A 22,656-nucleotide genomic window follows, 5' to 3' on the forward strand; every position below is an offset into this window, starting at 1 on the left:
GCAACCAGCTAATGTATAGCTACTATTAAGCTGCTCATTAATCTCTGGAGCAACAGTGGTATGTCTTGAGAAAGGCTTTTCTGTTGTCATTATTTATTATTTGTGCCCAAATCCCAGGAGTGAGCTGGCAATGAGTAAACACAGAGAAGCTGGATCCTGAGATGTTAACAGCCTGAAAAGACATGAGCCCTGGCTCCTACGGCTGACAACCAAGGACAGAACTGCCCCAAGGCCTCTGTGCTGCAGATGGCAAAATAACCCTTTTATGGCCGGATGTGATCAGACGAGTGTTTCTTTCAGATACTTGGTTCTTGACATTCCTAACTTCTCACCAAGAGGCAAGACCACTCCAATGTCTTTTGTCAGAAGGCACACTGAACAGATGTGCCTTTCAACAATTGTTCTGGTCAATAAACATTAGACAATATTTACCGAGCAGCTCCTGCTGACACAATAGTAAGTGAAAAGATGACACCTCTCAAAGTCCTTCATTTCCAGTTGAACAAATGACCCCTGATTGCTAGGAAGGAACACATGCATACAAGACAGCCCTGCAAAGCTGACATCCTAAGCAGAACTGACAAGGTGTGGTCAAAAGAAATATTCACACCATATTTCTGGGGTAGAAAACAGACAAATCATTACCAGAAACCACTTCTGCATATGCATACAGCACCACAGAGACATGGGTCTCAAAGGCATCACAGTCATACTGTTTGCCTTCTTTTCAGAAACTCGTGGCAATACAGGCTATAGTTTCAAAGATCTGTTGTCAAACTCTCCTTTGGTGCTGGCATCTGTGTAGCCCTTTGCTCGGCCACGGCAGCTGCATATCCTGCTGTCCCCTGCACACACAGTTGTTCGGGCCCCTGCATTTGCACCTACGTTTGCCCTCTTCTCAGCTCACGAGTTCAACACTGACTTGTCGTGCAGCACTAATGAAATTGGTTTTTGCTTGCAAGCACTCAAGAGCCGATGTGCATTCTTGAATGCAATTTAAATACTTACAGCAAAATAAAAAGCCCAAAGACATGGTTCAACATTTCAGCAGAAGCCTTCACCAAATAAAGGGTAGCGAGGAGATTCACAGTAACATCGTGGCAATTCATTTCTAGCTTCCTTCCAACACACAGAAGCAAAAGGAGGGAGAAACCCCCTCCTCCCTGGAAGATGGGCAGCAGCCTGCATCTAACTGTGGGCAGCATTTCACATGCAGAGTGAAATACAGGTGGAGCTCCCTGGGCTCTGAGGTCCCCCTCTGCCCTGCTACCCCACCAACCCAAACAGCATCCACACCTTCTCTGTGTGCGTGTTGCAGCCCTGTGAGGAAAACTGACTGGTGATCAGAGGAAACTCATCATGAAAACCATCAAGAAAATCATCAAGAAAACCACCTGCCCTCTCCAGAGTCAATGCAAACATTCCTGAGCTTTGGAATTACCTTCACGCTCACTAAGAATGTGGTAAACTGCCTCTAAAGCTGCTGTTACGAAATGCTACATTCTCCTAAGATGATGCAAGCATATAAATACAAAGCAAAAACGTTCACAAACATATTATGGATGAGGTGGCATAAATACCATATTCCCACCTCTGTTATCTTGATAAAACGTTGGTGTAAAAGCATACAACAGGAGTTCTGCATTCAAATTGCATTTTGGTACCAAACGAGACTAGGCACCAAAACCATGGAGCCCAACATTAAGCCAGTCACCATACCACCATGTTCACAGGCATAACAGTGCTGTGCCAGTGTTCCACATAAACAAAAATCTGCAGAGTGGGAATGTGGAACAAAACAGTGAACTGTGGAACTGCAAGAGACTGTAAGAATGCAAAAGAAAAGAAACACAACGATAAGCTTATCACAAACCCACTGCGCTTTTAACACAGAGTGACCGGATGAAGGAAGCAACTGACTGTTTTAAAAGTCTAATAACATAGTAAGGGTCAAATCAGACACAGACCATAAAGCTGGAAGCAAAGGCAGCACTTGAGTGCTAGCCACGGAGCCCTGAATGGCTGGGGAACGGAGAGGTAAGTATGTACCTGGGATTTACAACACTGAGCTGACGATATCAACAATAGAGAGCTAGCAGTTCTGAAGTGGCACTTCTGATATCCTGAGAATTCTTATGGATTGCTACTAAATATTCCTGAAAACGCTTTTTATCCATTCACCGCAAAGCAACAGTGTAGGCAGGAAAGTACAGATGTGCCACCACACAGCTGGGGAAACTGAAGCGTTGCATCCCTATAAAAACATTAAGGCAGACAGCTGAGATGACTGCTGTCATCCCACAACCGTAAACTCTAGTCTGCAAAGAAGGCAGGATACAACCCAAGCTGCTTCCCCAGGAAGCAGCAGGATCTGCTCTCTGTCTGGAGACGGGAGATGGGAAGTTTAGGCAGTTTGCTTGGCTGACATCTCACTTTCCATTTCAAACATAGCAGTATCATTTGTATCTATTTCTGCTTGCTGCAAGAGCTCCTAGCAAACTAAAAGCTGAGATTTCACATCATGTTGAACTAAATTCTGTGCACGTCTTATCAATCCATTTCAGCAACCAAGGTATTGGCCACTGTTCAAATATTTCACTTACACTAACCAGCTATTACAGGCTGTCAATAGCACGCTGTTAGAAGTTCCATTCAGTAAAGTGGCACTGCCAATGGGTATTTTAAGAGGACTGAAGAAGGTGTTTTTTTCAACAAATACATGTGCTGTCTTGATAGAATCACTTAACGTAGCCTTATTTCCCAGGCAGCAGCAGGGGACATGCTGGAAAGCTGCAGCAGGACTCCAAGCACTGCCCAGCCACAGAAAGCAGATTTGCCACAGTGCTTGCCTTAATTGCCCCTTAGCAATGCAACACAGCAGTGAGGCACTGGAAAAGGTTGCCAGGGAAGTGGTGGAGCCACCATCCCTAGAAGTGTTCAAGAACCATGGAGATGTGGCACTGAGCGTCTTGAGTTAGTAGGAATGGTGGCAGTAGGTTGGACTAGATGATCTTAGGGGTCTTTTCCAACCTTAGTGATTCTATGATTCTGTGACAGGTCTTGGAAATCCAGCCCCGACTTCAGGGTAAATCACAGCTGCTCTTAGCTCTCAGAAGGTTCAGCAGCGATGCATGGTCTACAGCCCAACAATCTGCTCACTGTATTATCAATATACCATGCATGCTGGCTTCACCTTTGCAAGATAGTTTTTCTCCCTATAAGCTACAGTACTTCGTCACATGTCCCCTGAGAACAGATGTTCATCCCAGATGAAGCAGAAGGACTTGCTTATTCAGAAAACCCCCACTTCCACCTTCAAACCAAGATGGTACTAATGTAAGTAAACCGGACAGAGCCTACAGCTGGCACCATCCCATGGCGATGGCCTGCCCCTGCCCCAGGGAACACACAGCCCACAGATGCAATGAGTGACAAACAGAAAATCAATCCCACTGATGACAGCAGCATCCCGGTGGTGCCCAGAGGAATGCTGCCAGGACAATATGACACGTGTTGAGGAACAGACAAGATGTTTTGCACGGACTGTACCGGAGGAGCATTACCTTCAGAGCATTTACCACTGATTCAGACTGCTGAGAAGCTGAGCCATGTCCACTGACGCTAGCTGGCTCGTTTGCTGAGCAGTAACTCCCCTCTGACCCTCCTGGCATCCTAATGGGATCCTTCGCAAAAAATTAAAGACTATTTAATAAAGAAAAGGGTTGGTAACTAATTAAAACAGATGTCTTTTATTTATTTATTTATTTATTTATTACTTTCCTTTTGAGCCACAGTAACCAACACCCATATGGGTACCTTAAGCACCACTGCTGAGCATCACCCACACACTCTGGCCCCCAAAGGCATCTACCTGGAAAATCAGGGCAGAGCAATAAAGTTTGGGTGCGCTTCCTCACAGAAGTGCTTACAAAGAGACGATTTTGACTCCAGGGGAAGGATTTCAGAACATCTAATTTTTTCCCAGGCATTTTGGAGGTTGTTACTTTGATTCACAGAACATTTTTAAGCTGTGCTGCAAAGTGTGGATGAGCAGGAAAGGGGCTGGAGCAGCCAGCACTCCTCCTCCAGCTGTGGCTGCTCCGGATTTGCACCGAAGAATGACGATGTGGAGGGCTTACTCTTACCAAGGGGTGCTGGGAAGGGTCGGGGCACCACTAAACAAATGCAGGCTGTACTTTGCAGGACAGACAGCACTCCCTGGAGAACTGCAGTGCCAAGGGAACCTGATGAAGCTGCTGGCTAAAATACCCATTCTGCACCCTGACAGCAGAGTAGCCAACCCACTGCCAGCCTGACCCACTCTTCATGGGGGTCCTTCACTGCCACTTGGTGTGCTGAATTTGGTTTGAAAACGAGGAAGGTAAAGAACAAGAAAACAAACATTTTAAAGAGAGAGAGAGAGAGGAAAGGTTTCTTTCTTACAGAATCAGAAACACCGTCACATTCAGAAATAACATGGCAGTAATTCCTGCAGGAACACATGGCAAATGCGTATCTGAAAGACAACTAATGACAGTGGAAAGAGCCTCTGATCAGATCCAGTGCCCCTTCGGCACTGATTTGCCCCACAGAGCAACACATCATGTCCAGTAACTGAACAGCACGAAAGGTGAAAGCAGGGCTGGCAGGAGAAGGGCATGGAGAGGTGGCATGAGGCTCAATCCCATAGAACTGGTGTCCCTAAAACACCTGAATGAAAGGCACCCCAGTCCAAAGACAGCATGATATTACCCTACAACACTCTGCATCAACTGTTATCAATTTGCTGTGATCTACAAAGGGAGATTTAGGACTTACTTTCCTTTGGGAAGGATTTATAGGTCTGCTAGTGACAGAGCAGACTTAATGCTCTACTTTGGGAAAGGAAATGAATGAGGAGGGAAAAGGGGTAATAAAGCAAAAAGGAGTGCTTCAGGTTTATGATTAAGTTCCCTCAGCTTTGGATTGGCTTTTGGTTTGTTTTTCTTTATTAGTCAAAGTATTCTGTTTCTTTATTGACTCCAGGGCCAGCAAGATTTTGGCCAGTCTTGGGTGGTAAAATGGAAATACTGCTATCAAGAGGCTAGGAAATCAGATCAGATTGCACATCTAAAGCCTCCTGACCATGACAAAATCCCACAGCCTTGTGAATCACGCTGCTCCAGGCACCTCTCCTCCACAGCCCCTTCCACCATACATGGCACAATCCCATCTCAACATGTGTTGGTAGGAGATGGAAACTTTGTGCTTGCCCTCTGGATAACCTTCTCCATCCTCCCTCTGTCCTCCACAGGAGACTTAAGTTTCTCTTAAAAAGAACAAGGCAAGTTTTGCAGCCCATCGAGCAGCTCAGGGATGTCCAGTCCTGGGTGAGGCCACTCCAAAGTGCAGCACAGCGCAGTGCCTCCTTTGGGGAAGCTCCATCCAGGATGGGTTGGGGCCATTCTGAACACAGCTCTGCTGTTCCTCTCCATGCCCTGTTGTCTTGCTACCCCCTCAGCACTATCAGCTGCAGTCTGACCTTCTGAGGCACTGCAGCTAAAGGAGGGGAGAAGGCACACGGCCACACTGGTGGTGTCTGAAAACAAGGTGCCCGAGGAGACTGAAAGAGCCTGCTTTGCACACCTGTCCTCACAACTGCTGCTTGCCACGGGGAGTATGGCAACGTTCAGCTTTCCTCCCAAAGCTCATCTGAGTTTCACTGCACTGTGTCCCTTCTCCACCACTTCCTGAGCCAGACAACAACTGGACCCCAAGCAGGACATTGAGGACTGGAGCAGAAACCCATTCCTTTCCTCTTCTCTGACCCCACACAGCACTGGCATCCAGCTACTCAAAGCAGGCATCCAAGGTGCCTATGTGTTCTGGACAGAGCTTTTCATTCATTATCCAGAGGCTAAGCTGTGGAAGAAAACATCTTGGGCTGTTTTGAATAGACAACACAAGGTCAATATCAGAACCAACTGTGCTGCTCTTCATCCTACAGCCTTCCTGGCTGCCCAGCCCTTCTGCCCAGGCTGCAGAATGGTTTCATTACTCAGAGTCAAAAGTGCAGATTACAGGGCTGCAGAAAGCACTGCCAGGAGCAGGGAAAAACCACATCAGACCCTGTGTTCATTTCACCACAAAGGTAACAGAAGTGCAATCACTAAACACGCACAACCATTTTCTGTTGCAAGTACATCAACTAAACATCCGGAGCCAATATGCAACTCCTTAGTGAATAGAAAGCACAGGAAATCTCACTCAAGTCCATAATATCATATTACGAAAAATCAGACGAATGGAAATGTAGCATCTCCCTCATGCTCCTGGAGTGCCAGAGGCACAGCCACAGTCAGAACAGTTCTGGGTAGAACAGGCAGCTCCTTGATGGAGGGAACCAACCACAAATTACCTCTTGAGCCAGAAATCAGCAGCAATTTTTCTGAGGAACTTTCCTGTCAATTAAAACACGCTGGTTTTGAACGCTGTGGCTATTCACCACAATTCCTGTTCTCAAAGAGGACCTCTGCTTTGCATCAGGCTGCCATACCCACAACCCCTGTGGCACACTGAAAGCCACTCAGGTTGCCAAGAGGTCAAGTCCACAGCACCTCTGTGTTCAATGGCCCTTCATAAACCTCTCTGCAGACCATTGAGCCTGTTAATTTAAACTGGGGATGAGATCATATGAAAAAACAGGGTGAGGAAATGCTCTTGATTTACTTTCAGCAAATATTTGGTGACATGATGAGTTCAGTGGGCTTGAATTACATCTTGGTTGGCTTCTCTGTTCTACTACACGCTATGAAAGGGAGGAGGTGCACAGCACTGAACTGTGTGTGACAGATTGCACACACAAAAAATGTACTAACCAAACACTTCCCATCTTCTAATTAGATTTCTAACTAAAACCAGGCCACGCGGAGGGAAATCAAGAATACCTATCTCAGCAAAAACATTCTGAAAGGTTTGGAAATGTAGGCTGAAATAGAATGCAATCGAAGAGGGAAGAAAGAGGGAACTGAAAATTGCTGGAAGGATTTAAAAATAACTGAGTGTGTGCCTAAGGATCAGGCCTGCTGCTTCACACTTAAACACACCAGGAGTGGAAAAGGCCAGCAAGGATGAAAGCAAACAAGCAAACAAAAACCCGATCAGCCACCAAGAAGGTGCCTGAAGCAGCACTGGAAAAGAAAGGAATGCAACAGAAAGAGATGGAAATGAAGGGAGACTCACAGAGGAAGAAGGGAATAGGCAGACATGGCACCGTGACATGGAGCAGAATAGCTCAGCCCCAGCCCTGACCACAGCTGCTCCGTGGCTCCGGTGCTGCAGCAGCTGGGCTCCCCAGTAGCTTTGTTTGCTCAAGGGCAACATACTGCAATGCTTCCTCTTCCCTTTACTACAAGGCATTGCTGCCTTACAAGGACGAGGAGTTAAAAGAAGGAAAGCTCTTTCCATCTCTACCTCTTGATCCCTCCTCCTATGCAACAAATAATATTGAAGCAATTCAAGCTGGGGGCTTGCCAAGAATATCTTCTGCAAATGCATTCACTGTCATTGTATGACAGATGTCCACGTTTCCGTAACATTTCAGCTGAGCTTATCGGCCCTGAAATTCTACCCTCACAAAATCCAGGGATATTTCCAGTTAATTGACATGTGGATGCCAGATCCTGATCTCACTTCCCCCAGTGTAAGGCCAACCCTGTGAGAACTCTGCTGTTTGCAGTTATCTGGAATTGCTCGCTCACATAACCGAGCACTACCACAGCCCAGGGAGCTGTAACTGGGATCCAGATCCATTGTTTGCTCTCTGCATATTTTATTAATTATAGCTGGGTCTCTTCATTAGAAAACGCATGGAGCTCTGATCTGGCTACAGCACAACCTTATTATTGTGCACTGTTCTGGATGTCAGCAGCAGAACTTGATCCCCAGAGATGCTGGAGCTTCGTGAACATTCAGAGACAGCATCGCAGGCAGAGCCCTAGGCCACAGGGAGCTGTAACTGCCCTGATGCCATGGGGCAACTACAGCCTGGAATTCATTGGGCAAAGCAAACGTGCCCACATAAATCCTTCTTTCTCTACACACTGCTGTCACACACTACCATTCCTTTCCTCTTACCACAACCCATTCCTTTCCTCTTCTCTGACCTCCCACAGCACTGGATGACAGTTAGACTAGAAGACGTTGGAAATCTTTGCCTACTTTGTTGACTCTGTGATTCTGATTTATGGCCCCTCCCCAACAGAACAAACCCACAACCACCTACAGCTTCCCAGGACTCTCAAGCTCACTTCTGTTCTGTAAGCCATCACCAGCACAACTCTGCCACATGGGAAGAGGCATTAACACGCTTAAGCGAATATGTTCATTTTATACCTTTCATATTACCTGATCAAGCTGAAGTATTGACTCAGTGGCGTGCCTGCGTTTCTGCTGACAAGGAACTCCTTCAGTACAGCAGAACAAACTAAAACTCATTTTCCATTTGATCACTGATGGCAGCACTTAAAAACATTTTCTCTGGCATAGTTCTTGCCACTATACATTAGTAAAACCTTTACAATAGAGGTCTACGAGATTGCGAAAACACACGTGCATGGGGTGAGAGAAATGAAGCAAAATAAAACAGGAAAGAACCACACGTAGGTGTAGATGAAGGGAGTAATTTGTCTGAAGAGGGCGTTAATAAACGTGTCGGTGCGTTTTCATAAGTGACAAAAAAGCAGAAAAGGAGGAAAAGAAAGGGCGCTGAAAGGAGAGGGGAGAAGGCAGATAAGCATGGAGAAAATAAGTCTCGACTGCCCCTGCACCAGGATGCCATCTCGGTGGTGATGCCTCCCTCCAAAAACAGGGACTCACTTCAGGAGGGAAGGTGAGTGAGATATCTCGTGTGAAATAACCAACATCGCTCATCATTCCTCACAACAAAGTGCCCAGAGACCTCAGGAAACTTCAGAACTCTACTTCAGATCCTGGTGCCAACAGAACCAATCATGAGACAAACCTGGACCTGAGTACTTAAAGCACGTAGCAGCTGCAGCTCAGCACACCCACAGCCCCACAACGACATTGTGCGGCACCTACACGCTCAGGCTCTACTCTCACAATCACTGCTTTCTGGCACTGGCACCCATCTGAGATTTCCAATGAACTCTACATGCACAGCTCGGCTGTTCTGGTCTCTGGCAAGATCAGGGAATGCACATCACTTGATCTCCACCTGAGCACCCCTGGCCCTGCACAGATAAAACACATGGTCACTTCTAATGATTTCGCTCACAAAGAATCTTCTGCACAATTTATCCCCAAAAGCCGTCCCACACCTGAAACAAACCACAGCTCTGTTAATGTCTGCTCTGAGCACCTTTATATATCCTTTATCACCAAATGTCAACCGTTGTCTTTCCTACTGATGGCTGTATGCATGTTCAGGGGGAGACATTCAGACATGCTTGCAGGCCTTCTCATCCAGATCAACAAATCTGGGTACAGAGAAGTTATATAAATGGCTCACAGTTGTACAGTTAAGAGCAAAACATGAACTACAGAGGCCCTTCCAACTGTCATATTATGGGTGAGAAAGAAGCTTGGCTTAAAATCAGCCCAAAGGAAATAAATCCTTAGGTGATACAGATGGATATATCTGAGTCACTGGATTTTACTTCTTAACACACATCATTTTTGTCTTGAATTTTACATTCAAATCATAGTACTTTATGTTTAATAACAAGCACTTTTATCCTTCAGACTAACATCTTTTAGGCGCAACTTCTTTTATTTTCCACTAGGCACCTTCATTTGGAGACACAATAGATTTTTCTAAGGATTATCAAATGAAACATGACAGAAATATGCATGGGTGTGACAGTAAAATGACCAGTGTCTGATTCATTCTTAATGAAATTCTGCATTTTCCATTCTTAAAAAGGTACTGGGAAAACCTTTAACTTCAGATTTGCTTATTTATTCCATTTGATTTTTTGTTTTTAAGCATAGAATATAGAAATGATATAATCCAATTATTATTACTTAAAGCATTTGCTTTCCAGAGCACAAGATTTTGGTTAACCTCAAAAAAACCAAACAAACAAAAAAAAACAACTTGATGTTTTAATGACAAGAACTTGGAAAGATACCAGAGCATATAGGTTCATTTCTCTAATTTTCATCCCTTACATTAATTTTCAACTATAACCAACGGCTTCCAGTGATTTTTTCTTAGCAAGTTGTCAACACCTGCAAAGGAGAAAAATGCATGCCTCCAGCAAATACCCCACTCAGTCCCAAGCAAGAGGAACAAAAGATGTGAGTGCCTTTGATTCCCCGGATGATCAACCTGAGCCTTCAAATGCAGCAGTGCTGAAGGACTCGTAACACTGAGCCGATCTCTGGCACCCGACCTTGAGCGCTGCTGTTTGGCTGCTGGCTACTGTTCCCACAGCAGAAGTCACCCACCTGGGGCAGTACGCGATTTTCCTCCTCCAGCTGTCTTACTCTTGCCTCCAGCTGCCTAACATAGGACAAGGTTGATTCTAAAATCAAAAAGAGAAAAACTCATATTATCCACACAGCTCTGCTTGCGTACGCTGGTGTCACAGCCTGGTCCTGCCTCGCGCTGGCTGCAGCTTCCCTCTCTCAGATTGCTGCCAATCAGCTGCTCCTCTCAAGGGCAGGGCAGGTAATGCTGACCTCAGGGGGTTCTCTGCCAGCAGTCAGCACAGCTCAAGTGCTGCTAGAACCCAGCCATATGTGCCCAGGACCCTCAGAGAGACCAAGGTCAGGCAACATGTGCCCAAGAGCCCAAGCACAGCGCTGCTGGCAGCCCATGCTCCTCATGCCATGCACACATAGACATGCTCTTGTGTGGCAGCATCCCATGCACTCATAGACAGGCCTGTGGCAGGGCAAAATCCTGCCCTCTCCACTCATAGGCAACCTCTCGGACCCTCCTGAAAGCACCTGTTTGGTTATGGAGGATGTGACTTCCTATGGTATGAGTACTGAAAGAGCATCTCTGTGCTGCCTCCAGTGGTCTTATTTCCCTCGCACTGATTCCAAGGAGAAGATCCACGATCAGTGCCTAAAAGCATCTCAGAGTTTTCTCATGGTGCATTTCATGGGTTGCACGGTGTTTCTGCCATTAGAATGCTTTACCCAAGAGAAATGTGCCACAGCCAAGTAGCAACTGTCACCTGTAAGAGAAAAGATCTCCTCTTGGTCTAGAATGGCTGTAGTGAGCATCATGCCTCCCTGCACAGAGCTGCAAGATCAACAGGTATGCATCCCCTATCCAATAAGCAGCCCAGCCTTCCCTGAGATATCCACCCTACCACCACACCTGTGCTCACACAGCCACGTCAACACAGAAATTGAACCTTGGATTATTAATGGCATGGAACCCATGGCTACTGGGTACTGCCTGTTGCCACAGACCTGCAAAGATGCACTGACAAAAGCGCAGCCCAATTGGGCACCAGCTTCCCCTGATACCTAAATGGTGATGGTTCAATGCTTGGACTAGATGACCTTATTGCTCTTTTCCTTAATGGCTTTATAATTCTATCAGTCATGGTGGCAGCCTGCCCATAAAACACCAGCAGCAGGAAATGAGGGGGCACTTATTGCTAAAATACGCACACGCAGATAATGTAGGGCAATTTACACAACAGGAAGACAACACACCGTAATTTGTCAAAAATGATTAATGCACAGCAAGGCACACAGCAAGGATTAAAAATAGCATTGTGCAATAAAAGGGAGAGAGGTAATCTGAGGTTCTTCATGCTCTGCTGCATAAGGATTTTCATAGCTGGTGATGGGTGCATCTCTGGAGAGTCACTGAACGTGGTTTGGACAAGCCCTTCTGAGATGAACAGCTCATACTGTTAACTCTGTATGACAGGGTGCCTCCCACCAACCATTAGCACTGTACAACAGGGTGCATCCCACCAGACCCACATCCAGCCCAGCAGCAGCACCCCTGGGAGGAGCTGCGGGTGCTCCATCGCCACCATGGCTGAAGCAGAGGCAACAGCTCCTGGCACATTTCAGCCCTCCTCTCCGTGGCTTTCTGCAGAAGATTGTCCCTGTGTAGCCACCCTTCTGGAGGGAACAGTGGGCACCAGACTTCCCTGAACCCACTGGTTACATGCTCTATGCCACATGGGATCGGGCTTTGTGCTGAAGTCCAGCTTCCCAGCCCTCTTCTCACAATTTCCCATCTAGATTCTCTTTGGGTTGTCCTTTTCCGTGTTATGGTGTATGAGCTCCTCAGACAGTGCACAGCCCTTGGTAAAGCCATCCCCTTACTTCTGCTTCTTCACCCAGTCTGGAGGTCTCTGCTGGCCCAGCCCTGCTACACCAAAGCCTCCTCATTCCTTAACCTCTCTAAAGTGTGAAATATGTATTTAAATCTTTCTGTAATATGATGAAAACTGAAAATTAGGTCAGCTACAAAAGGCTCGATCTAACAAATCCTTATTTATGCAAGTATTCTTGACACATAGACGTATATAAATTTCAGCATCTCTTAATATATTTATGCTCTGATGCTATGAGCTGAGAGGAAAAAAACTGAACAGAAAAGGACACCAGAGATGAAGGCACTGGAAATACATAATGAAACACTGTCACCAGTGATGGCAACAGCAAAATCCAAAAATAAATAAATAAAAGTACAAGAAGGATTATATGATCCACCTATTCCAGGGGAGCTCCTGGTTATGCCCATTTCTGCCCTTTCCCAACTCTCTTTGCCCGGCACTTCAACCAGAGCAGCAATTTTGAACAACTCCCGTGCTCGTGGATGGGTTCCTACCCAGCCAACTTCCCTACTTCAGCTTCCTGTGCTCTGAGCACAACTGAAAATGTGACTGCTGTGTGGTGCTGCACTACAGGACTGAGACTAAAACTCTTTTCCACATAATTATGGAGGCAGTAACATCTTGCTTTAAGGAAAATTCCATGACAATCTGCCCTGTTTCCATATCTGTCATTCTAACATGTTAATAGAGAACATTGGTATTTACATAGCTGAGCTCTTTTTCTTTTGACGTCCACACTCTTGAAGCTAGTAGATAATTTTGGTTTATGTCAAATTCTATCAGACGCCAAGAGCGTATTTCTGCCTTGGCTTTATCCATTTTGATGTGACAGTGCCTGTTCTCAATCTATCAAGTAATTTGTAATGTTCTTTAAGCTAGATTATCCTCTGCTATTTCAGAATGGTTGAGGATGTCACATGAAATTCTAGGTTTCTAAGGACACTTTCTTTTTTTTTTTTTTCCTTCTGGATTTGGGTATTTTGTTGGGTTTTGTGTTGTTTTTCCCCCTTATTAAGGTAGTATTAAGGAAGCACTGATGCCTTGAGCATGAAGCCAAAAGCTTCATGTAGCACTAACTGCCCAGCAGGAGAAAGTAATGCAGGGCTGGGAACTGTGAGGCAGCATGCTGAAAGGATAACCAATCTGCTCATTTTTTCTGCTGTTTGTGTGGAACTGTATTCAACAAAAAACAACAAGCATAATGGTTATTATGGCACCTTCTGCTTCTGTCTGTTACAAATCAAATACTACATAAGAAAACCAAATCATTAACAACACTGAAACATACTCTGGGCATCTGTCTATCCAATCTCACTTTCCCAGCTTTGGAGATGCTCATATCAGCACAGTCTCAGGGAGAAATCCTATCTGCCTCTAGCTTCTGTCCTCAGATCAGCGGAAAGTGAGCACAGGCTACCTGCAGACCTCCTTTTGACCAAAGGATAAAGCTATCAGTGTACAACACGCTACTTGGTTGACAAACGTTAAAAGCTTGTGTAGAACCTACTTTGGAGAAAACTGGTAGTACAGCAGATAAGCAAAGCACACAACCTACAGGAAGCAAAGAAAGCCCCTCGAGATGAAAATACCTGGATGCTGGAGATATCAGGACAGGAGAGTACTACTGTTTGCCCTGACCCCCAGCCGTTACTTATAGCCAGAGAGGAGAGAAGATGCGAGGCTGCACAGCCTGCTGCTCTGGAGCTATCCTTTACCTCCTCGTGGCCAGAAAAAGGAAAACTGTGATTTCATGGGAAGGCAAACATCACCTCGCTTCTGTTAACGTCAGTGTTTTGTGCTTCCACTGCCTCAGTTCATTTGATGCTCATGTGCTTCAAGGAGGTCACCAGAATCTGGAGAGCTGTCATATCCCATCACACGCACTTTAAATACATACGGTACAAATGAGTGAAACTGCCAACAATTTACCACAGTAGAGAATTCAGCATGTTATGTGGAGCGCTACTTTCATGTCTAACAACTCAGCTGAGGAAGATTCAGCTTTAACAGGGGAAGTCACTTGTTGTTCTCCCTGCACTGTGCTGGCAGATGCATATCAAAACAGATTTTGGTCATTCTGACCCACACCTAGCATCCCACAATGAAAACAGAATCACCTTTCAATACATGGAAGACGAACAGCAAGCCTGAGCAAGGGCTATGCTAAATGCTCTTTCAATTAACTGAGAGCTTCATACATTTATGAAAGGGTTTCCATGCTAACTGAGGAGCAGATTTGATGGCACGTAAAGCATCTCCCTGTCCTAAAATTCCCAGAAATCTGATTTAATTACTTCAAAATGAATAATCATGACTAAGGCATGTTATTACTTGTTATGGTTTAATAATTTTGTCTATCCACTTTCAGCTGTTGTGCATACGAGAAAAGCCCCACTACTGGCTTTACACCAAGGAAGATGTTACACCACCTGCATCTCTCTGTGTGTGAAGCTGCTCAGCCCAGCAGCATCCAGCCTCCAGAATGGGCACACGGTGACCTCTGAAGGGCATCTGTAGCCCTGTCTGCTATGATTTTCTGTTATGGCTGCACTTCTTACATAACACTCCTGCCGAATAAATGCTGGAGAACTACTACTTACAATGCGGCAGAATTCCCCTGCAGCCCAGCAACATTAGGATTAGTGTTATCATGGAGGAGCTCACCCAGGGCAAACTTTGATGAAGCTCACCAGAACATTCAGGCAGTGCTTCGGAGTGGAGCACGTACTCTGGGAAAGTTTTGTGACAGCAAACATCACAGTATTAGTGCTAAGCTGGGGCTGCTGACTCTCAGCACTGCTCCTGTCCAAAATTCACCCAGCCCAAGCTGAGATTTACCATCTTTACGGATCCTGCCCTTCTCAACTTCTTTAATTAAAACGATCATTAACTAAGTTTAGCTTGTTCACTCCATAATTCAAAACAGGAGAAAAGAGAAAAATGCACATATGTTCTTTCAAACACCCAGACTGCAATACTAGGTGACAGACCTAGCTTTATTTCTCAGGCAAGACATGCCAGGGATCCCCACTTCAAAGCACAGTACACATCGATGTGCCAATTAGGATACCTCCTCCATCACTGGATATTTTTACCCTGATTTTGTATGAGAATAGCATTTCCTCAGTTGCAGTGGCTTTTAATCATTAATTACCTATTTAGTACAAGGAACTTCTCACTGGCTTGAGGCAGCCTTAGTCATTCTCTCACAGAGAAGGATTTGCCTGCAGGGATGCCTAAAAATGACATCAAATGTTAGATGAGGTAAGGCTGTGTGTCCCACTTCTCAGAAGCTATCCATCGTGCTATCAGCTGGATAACACCATCCCACTAATGGGTTGCTTTAACACCACCCTTCATTTGTTTGGACTTTTGGGCAGCAGAGGTGACAACGGCAAAGCTTTTTCTCCCCAGCCTGCTTGCAATCCTGTTAGCTCCACTTCAGCCTGTGCTAACTGCATTTGCCACATTCCTGATGAAAACTGAGAAGAATCAAACCCATTACACTACTGCTAAAACCTCTCTCGCGGCCTGTTGGCTTGTTCTCTGTTTTGTGTGGTTTGTGACCAGGAAAGCCCTTACTGGCCTCTGGGCTGCTTGTACTCATCCTGATGTCACCACAGATGCTTTGCTCCTCAGGGGCAGCCCAAGACTTGAAAGCACTGGTACAGAAAGCTCTAGTTAATAAATTACACTGGCTTCCACTGGGAGCTCTGTAATGTAGGCTGCAACTGAAAGCGAAACTACCAGTGATCCTGAATTAGAACAAACCCATAAATCATTTCTCTGCTCATCTACTTCAGTTAAGAAGTAGATTTACCCAACCCATAACGCCCCTCTTCACGGGTCACTATCTGTGTGACTCCAAACCAAGTTCAAATGATGTCCTTGAAAGATTAAAACCAGAAGCCTTCACCTCAGGCCAGCGAACATCAGCACACATACTCTTGCTGACAGCAGAAAGGCTTTCAGAATGCAACTTGTGGGACAAGGAGAGTAAAGCTTACAGTCAGCAAGCACAGGAGGGATAGCAACTGTCACAACCAAATGAAGAAATCTACTCTTTAAGAAGTGTCAGTGAGGAGAAAGAAAAGGTAAGGAAGCAGAATGCTGAGGCACTGAATTGAGATCTGCTCCCGCTGCTGCTCTACTAGTGCATGCAGCCACAAAACAGGAGCCTCCCAGGCCATCACTCGTGCATCAGTCACAGAACTCAGGGACGTGGCCCAAAATGACCAGTTACAGTGGCAAAGTTCTGCACAAATACACCAAAACTGCACCTAGCTGCACGAGTTCACCAGACAACCTAAGGGATCAACATCCCCAGTATCTCTGCTAATTACTGCTACTGTCTTCAAACTAAATGCCTTAATAAAAACATAGGGAACGCAAATGGTTCTGCCATCTGATCTCAAGCAGGGCTCAAGCAACAGAACACAAACTCTCGTACATGCAGCTGTCTCACATGCAGCTTGCAGGTTCACACTGAGCACTATGGTCCTTCGCTGTGATAAACAAGTCAGTCTGTATGTATGCTGGGCAGGAGAGAAGGAGTTCAACGTATTTATAGAAAGCTTTCGTTTTATTTTTAACAGAAGACCTCAGAGTCTTGGTAATTGCTGTGGTTATGAAACAAACACATCCTGGTACTTCATGAATGAGGACAGATATGGTCATTATAAATAATAAGGAACATCACTGTTCACATACACGAGATAAATGTATTTGACTAATGGCAGAGATGTGTCTTTGTGATGTCAGAAATCTTCACTGCAGTTCTCAGTTGTAGAATGGAAAAGGAAAAAGAAAAAAAAAAAAGAGAGAGAAAAATATCATTTGGGTTTATTGTCAGAGCCATAAACATTTCAGAGAAGGCCTTGCTATGTCAAAAGATCTGCTAACATACAACTTCATATTGGATTAATGAGTTAGACTTCCTAATGAGCACTGAAGCTAGTTTTGAGTCTCCGAGCCATGCAGCAGCCTTCCCACAGCCCCAGCATTCTGCCTGGGCACAGGGCAGACCAGGGAGCACCAAGCCCTGGGCCACACATAACGGAGATGGAACGCTGAATGCAGCAGGGCTCCAAAGGGAAGAGAAACACCATGGGTGAGCAAAGAGGAGCACTGCCGTGACCAGGCGAGAGCAGATGCTGGGGACCCACTGGAAGAAGGCAGGCTAACAGGGGCCAGCAGTGCAGGTTTAAAACCAACAGGAAATACTCTAGAGCCTGAAAGTGGTGAATGAACAATGGCAGCAATTTTGCATGCCTGCACCTACTTCACTGGTGACGCAGGACTCTGTTCAGTCATGCAGGGTTATGGCATCCAGGACGTGCTCACAGCCATGCACAGTACAGCCAAGAGGGAGAGCTCCCACTGCTCCTTATCTGCACCATCTGAACAAAACGCCAGCCTTTCAGACAGCATCTCCTCTGTTTATTTACCAGTTATTTCGCCGATTGGAAAGCATTTTATGTACTTCCTCTCCTCAGAACATAAATAATCGAGCAAGGCTTTTGTTTCTAAAGGCTGTTGGAAGCCACCATGTGAGAAGGAAACCAGGATGCAGGCAGAGCAGCCCATCCCTGGCCCTTTGCCCTGTGCATGGGGATGGACAGCATGGCCATGCATCTGTAAGTGCTGCAATTCATATTCAAAATACAGCAAAACCAAACTACCTGTTGTGACATTACCCAGTATGAACTCTGCTACTGCAGTGCCAAGGGCAAGGGAGGTAAAGTAAGTCCAGAACTGAGCTGTTGGGGTGGCTGCTGTAACCACAGACAGCATCCCAAAATTTCAGAAGAGAATTCAGAAACATAGACAAGCCTGGACATCTAAGGCTAGAAAATGCCATTGAAACAATACAGTCCAGCTTCCTGCCTTACGGAGACAGAGGAATTTCAATAATAATCCCAGGAACGTCCGGTTTCCTTTTCTTTGCTGGAAGTGAATACAGCCAAAAGAAGGCTGTGAGCCTTTTCTCTCACCTAAACTTCTGGCTGAAATTAAACAAATTATCTGACTAAAATTCAGAACAACATTCTTCACGTTATAAATACAAGATCAGAGTTGATACGTTATCGGAGAAGGATTTTTGTTTTCCCCTTCTGTGGCACTCCAAAGCATGACAAGCAGTTGCAGTCCAACTGAGTGACTTCCTGCCATTCATCAGCACAACCCTGCTGTCATGTTTACCTACGGAAACAGCAGAAGAAAACCTCTTTCACCCAGCCTCTGCTGATTCATTTACATCACATCATGCACAAGAACTGCACAGAAACTTCCAGTTTTAATGAAGACTAAAAAAGATCTCAGCAGATGGAACAGAAGAGCAAAAGGAATCTCCTTCCTTCTCATCGTTCTAATAGCAGCAATTAGGACTCCAGAAGTGGTTGACACACAAAGCAACTTCTTCCTGGAAGCGTGCCAGAGGTTCAGGAAAATTACAAGCTTGACTTTCCTGTACACAAATGCATTTCAGTGAGGCTCCACAGTAACAGCAGCAGCAGAATTACTAAGCACAGCAGATGTTGTACAATCCCCACCTCTCCACTATCAGCTGCCTGCACAGCCCAGCCAGCTTGCCTGACCCACAGACACAGCGCATCTTCTCAGGCAGAAGAGAGCACCGTTCCTTGGGACCCAATGCTGCTGGGAGCTGAACTCTGCCCATCACTCAGAGCTGGGTGGTCTACAGCACTCAGGCATCAAACAGAGCAAAAAGAGCTGTAATAGAAATACTCCTTACACCTGCTCTCTTTGCTATATTTTCCAGGGCCTTTTGTTCTGGCTTTTGTGGTTGGTTTTGGTCTTTTTCGAGTCCCGCTGTCACTAACAGGTAGTAAGGCATTCGGCCCATCGTTAAGCCACTTCACAGGCTGGAAAGTTGTTCTAAGTCAACATTTTTCCACCACAGCATCCCCTGTCTGCAGATAGAGCCCTTCCATCCCCCTTAGCTTTCCAGGTTCCACCCCTGCTCCCTGCCAAGAGATGCTCACAGCACTGCCAAAACGGCTAGCTGAGCTCTGCTGAGAGCTTATGTGGTGAGCAGCAGCCCAGCTCCAAGAAGGATTTACATTGTATAGGACAGCAAAAAAAAGCGCTAGGTTGGCAGAACACATGCAACCCAAGGGAGGTCATTATAAGGCCACACACTTTATGGTGTGAATGAAACAACTTCCTTCACAAGCATCATAAGCAGAGATAACTACGCTGGCACTCAGTAGAGATGAGTAGGACTCAATTCCTGTATTCCCCACAAATGGAGACATAACATGCTCTAATGACATGCAAAGAGCACTTGATAGCACTGTTGCGTTTCGGTTTTCTATAAATTAATTCAAATTGCTTTCAGAAGCAAACTCTGAATTTCTCACTAATCCCACTAATCCCGGCAGCTTCCCACAACCAGCAGAAAATGAAAAGCCCAAGCTCCAGCAGCAGTGCTCCCGCAGGCTTTGCTGAGTGTAAGGCTTGGGCAGCCATGGTAGACTCCATAGGTAAACAGAATTAAAGCTTCCAGGCTATGGTGTCTCTTTAATATCACATGGCTGAGACGCCATCCCAACATGGAAATGGGCACGCTATTTTCAGCTGAACAGAGAAGCAGCACAACATTCAGCACTGTCATCTATGGCCTTGAGCTTCCTCTGGCTTTGACCTCACACCAAAACTTCACATACGGGCAGCAGACACAGTGCAGGTCACGCTCCAGGGCAACAAACAGCCCAGAACTACCTTTTTGTTTCAGGTTACGCATTCACCAGACTCAGCTTTCTTTACAAGCCAGGCTAATAACAAAGAGAGCCTCTCCCAAACTCCTGGATTCACTTGCTGATTTTATTACCATCACCACCACAGACATCTTATGTTTTGATGAAAATGCTCATACTTGTGTTCAGCATGAGCATGAAAGTCATTGCTCGGTCTTAGAAGAATATGAGATTAAAGGGTCAAGTCTCAAAGGGATTAGATCTTCTGGTTAGAAAAAGATTAAGGGAGAAGCTTGCACTTGGTTTTGAAGCTTTAAGAAGGGAAAAGAGAAAGGGAGGGAGGCAGGGAGCTGCCAAGGAAACACGACCTCAATCTGAATTACTGCGTCAGACAAATCTCTTATTGCGGAAGCCGGAGGAATGCAGACCTACTGGAAAGAAAAATAAAATCAGATGAAATAAGTAATAATCAGTAAACTTGCTTTCAGAAAATCACCTTACCTCTAATCCTTATTCCTAACACCAACACAACGTTTCTGACGTTGCAGTAAAGTCCCCAAAAGAGAAGAGTTTTGCGAAGAGAAGCAAAACTATTTTCTAGACAGTTTTCTTCACGTCATCCCTTACTTCCAAAGAAAGCTGAGAATTCCTTGAGCATAGCCAACACTCAGAAACGCTGACCACACAGTGGCAAGTCCATCTTCTCCCTACTTCATGCCAAAGCCCAGATAACTCCCACTGCTGCTGCCACGTAACCAGCTTCTTTCTGCAGCTGGCAACTAGGCATACTGCAGAACAAACACACCTAAATTATCTGGAAGTGTCTTTCACTGAATGCTCTTATGACCTCACACTCATTAAGTACCACAATATAACAGTTGCAGAACTGGTAAAAGTGTCATTTCACTTGGCTTTCTTAAAACAGTGCTACTAACAGATAAGGTATTTAATGGATTGAGCCAGCAGGGTCAGACATGGAAGCTGGTGGCTGCCCTATCGCAACTCGGTTTTCAAAATAACACACAAATGTGCAAAAAAAAAGAAAACCCACAAAAGCTTATGAACCGCATGTTTACAGCAAGTACTGTCCGGACCTAATCTCTGATGTTTTGATTAGTACAGAAATTTCACCTGAAAATTGTTCCCCCTTGCTTTTTCTGCACAAACTTTCACACAGGTAAGCAAAACTACCAGCAGAACTGCCTGCTGTAAGCACAAATTCTGTCCCTCTGAGGCACACGCAGCGAACGCTCAAGCTCACCAGACAGCAGCACAGCAACTGCATGCAAGGCTCACTGGTGTCCAAGCCTGGTGCTGAGCAAGCACTTCATCCCACAGTCAGCCTCTACAAGTATTATCTGTGCCTTCAGGAAACGTGGCCTTAACAGGGGGGTAACCCTGGCATCTGGACACATGGAAATGTCCATTTCAGTGCCCTCTGTGAAGGTGTCCCTGCCCACAGCCACAGGGTGCTATGGGCTCCTATGCAGCACACATGCCCATGGATGGCACCAACCGGAGCACTGGGCAAACGCCTTTGCAACTTCTTACTGACTGCTGGTGATCAGGGATGAAGATTATTTCACACCTCATAGAAAAGCTTTTCCACAATGTAAAAATAATTTCCCATCCTGTATACTGCAACTCTGCCCTAAATTCCTTTCCCTGCTGAAATAATGCACTAGAGTCCGCTGTTTGTTTAGTGCACTGAATAGAGCATGCATCAAGCCAAAGCCCTTCCTCGATTAAAACAAAGACTGTTGAATCAGCAGTGCCACACACTGCATGGAACTCACGCTGATCCAATCGCATACACCACTTGCTTTGTCCTACATGCTAAGTACGCACACGCCCAGGCAATTGAAGACCACATATTTCATTAAATAATGCTGGGCTATAACTCACAGTTAATGTCTCGGCACAAATTAACAGGGAGTTTAAACTCTACTTCCCTTCACTGATGGGTATCTCCGCCGGCTGCCTCGCCACCCTGGCAGGGTGAACAGCCACGAATCGCTTCCGTCTTTACAGGGCCATAAATGGGCCGTGTCACATTAGAGATGACCGATAGCAGAGGCACGGCGCTGGGATCCGCACTCCTGGGCAGAGGCACGCAGATGGATACTACATTCATCCATATCTACCTACATCTATATCTACATCTTTTGAAGAATTTACCTACTAACTGATTCATATAATCCAAGTGAGGCATGATACATGGGGCAAAATTACATGGATTTCTACTCAACTCCTGGCCAGATGTAAAGGCTGTGAGCTGCAGGGGCAGCTCATTCAGGATGATCTCCTTTCCTGTGCCAACAAACAACAATCTACATCATTTAATTTGTATATGTTTTCATCATGCTGAGAGTATTTCCCAAATGCTAGTCTTTACCTGCTAATTGCAAGATTATATTTTTACCAGTAATTGCTTTCATTTGCCGCTCCTGATGCTATGAACTTTAAGGGACTCAAACACATTTTTACCAAGAGAACAGTTTATCAGAGCACGCTCAGATATTTCATACTCTAATCAAGTCTTCTTCTTGGCCCTGTGAGCCACAACATAAAAGTTAATCAAGCGTAAAAGAAGTCAGGGATGTTGCTACTCAAAACAG

At 45.5% G+C, this 22,656-nt stretch overlaps 1 protein-coding gene across 5 annotated transcripts in view; it reads right to left on the bottom strand.

The window, feature by feature from the left end:
- The window catches only part of CCDC85A (coiled-coil domain containing 85A), a 54,972-nt gene that overhangs the window by 2,918 nt on the left and 29,398 nt on the right, over positions 1-22,656 (bottom strand). For 2 of the 5 annotated variants that reach the window (XM_015856802.1, XM_015856805.1), the window contains one exon: positions 10,453-10,529. The exons of 2 other annotated variants lie outside the window; for them this stretch is intronic. In XM_015856802.1, the coding sequence (XP_015712288.1) occupies positions 10,453-10,529 (77 nt within the window). Of the gene's footprint in view, positions 1-3,563; positions 3,684-10,452; positions 10,530-22,656 lie in introns of those variants that run through there. One more of the 5 variants, XM_015856801.1, reaches the window with a different exon arrangement.

This window comes from Coturnix japonica, chromosome 3 (assembly GCF_001577835.2).
Source record: "Coturnix japonica isolate 7356 chromosome 3, Coturnix japonica 2.1, whole genome shotgun sequence".
Lineage (NCBI taxonomy): Eukaryota > Metazoa > Chordata > Aves > Galliformes > Phasianidae > Coturnix > Coturnix japonica.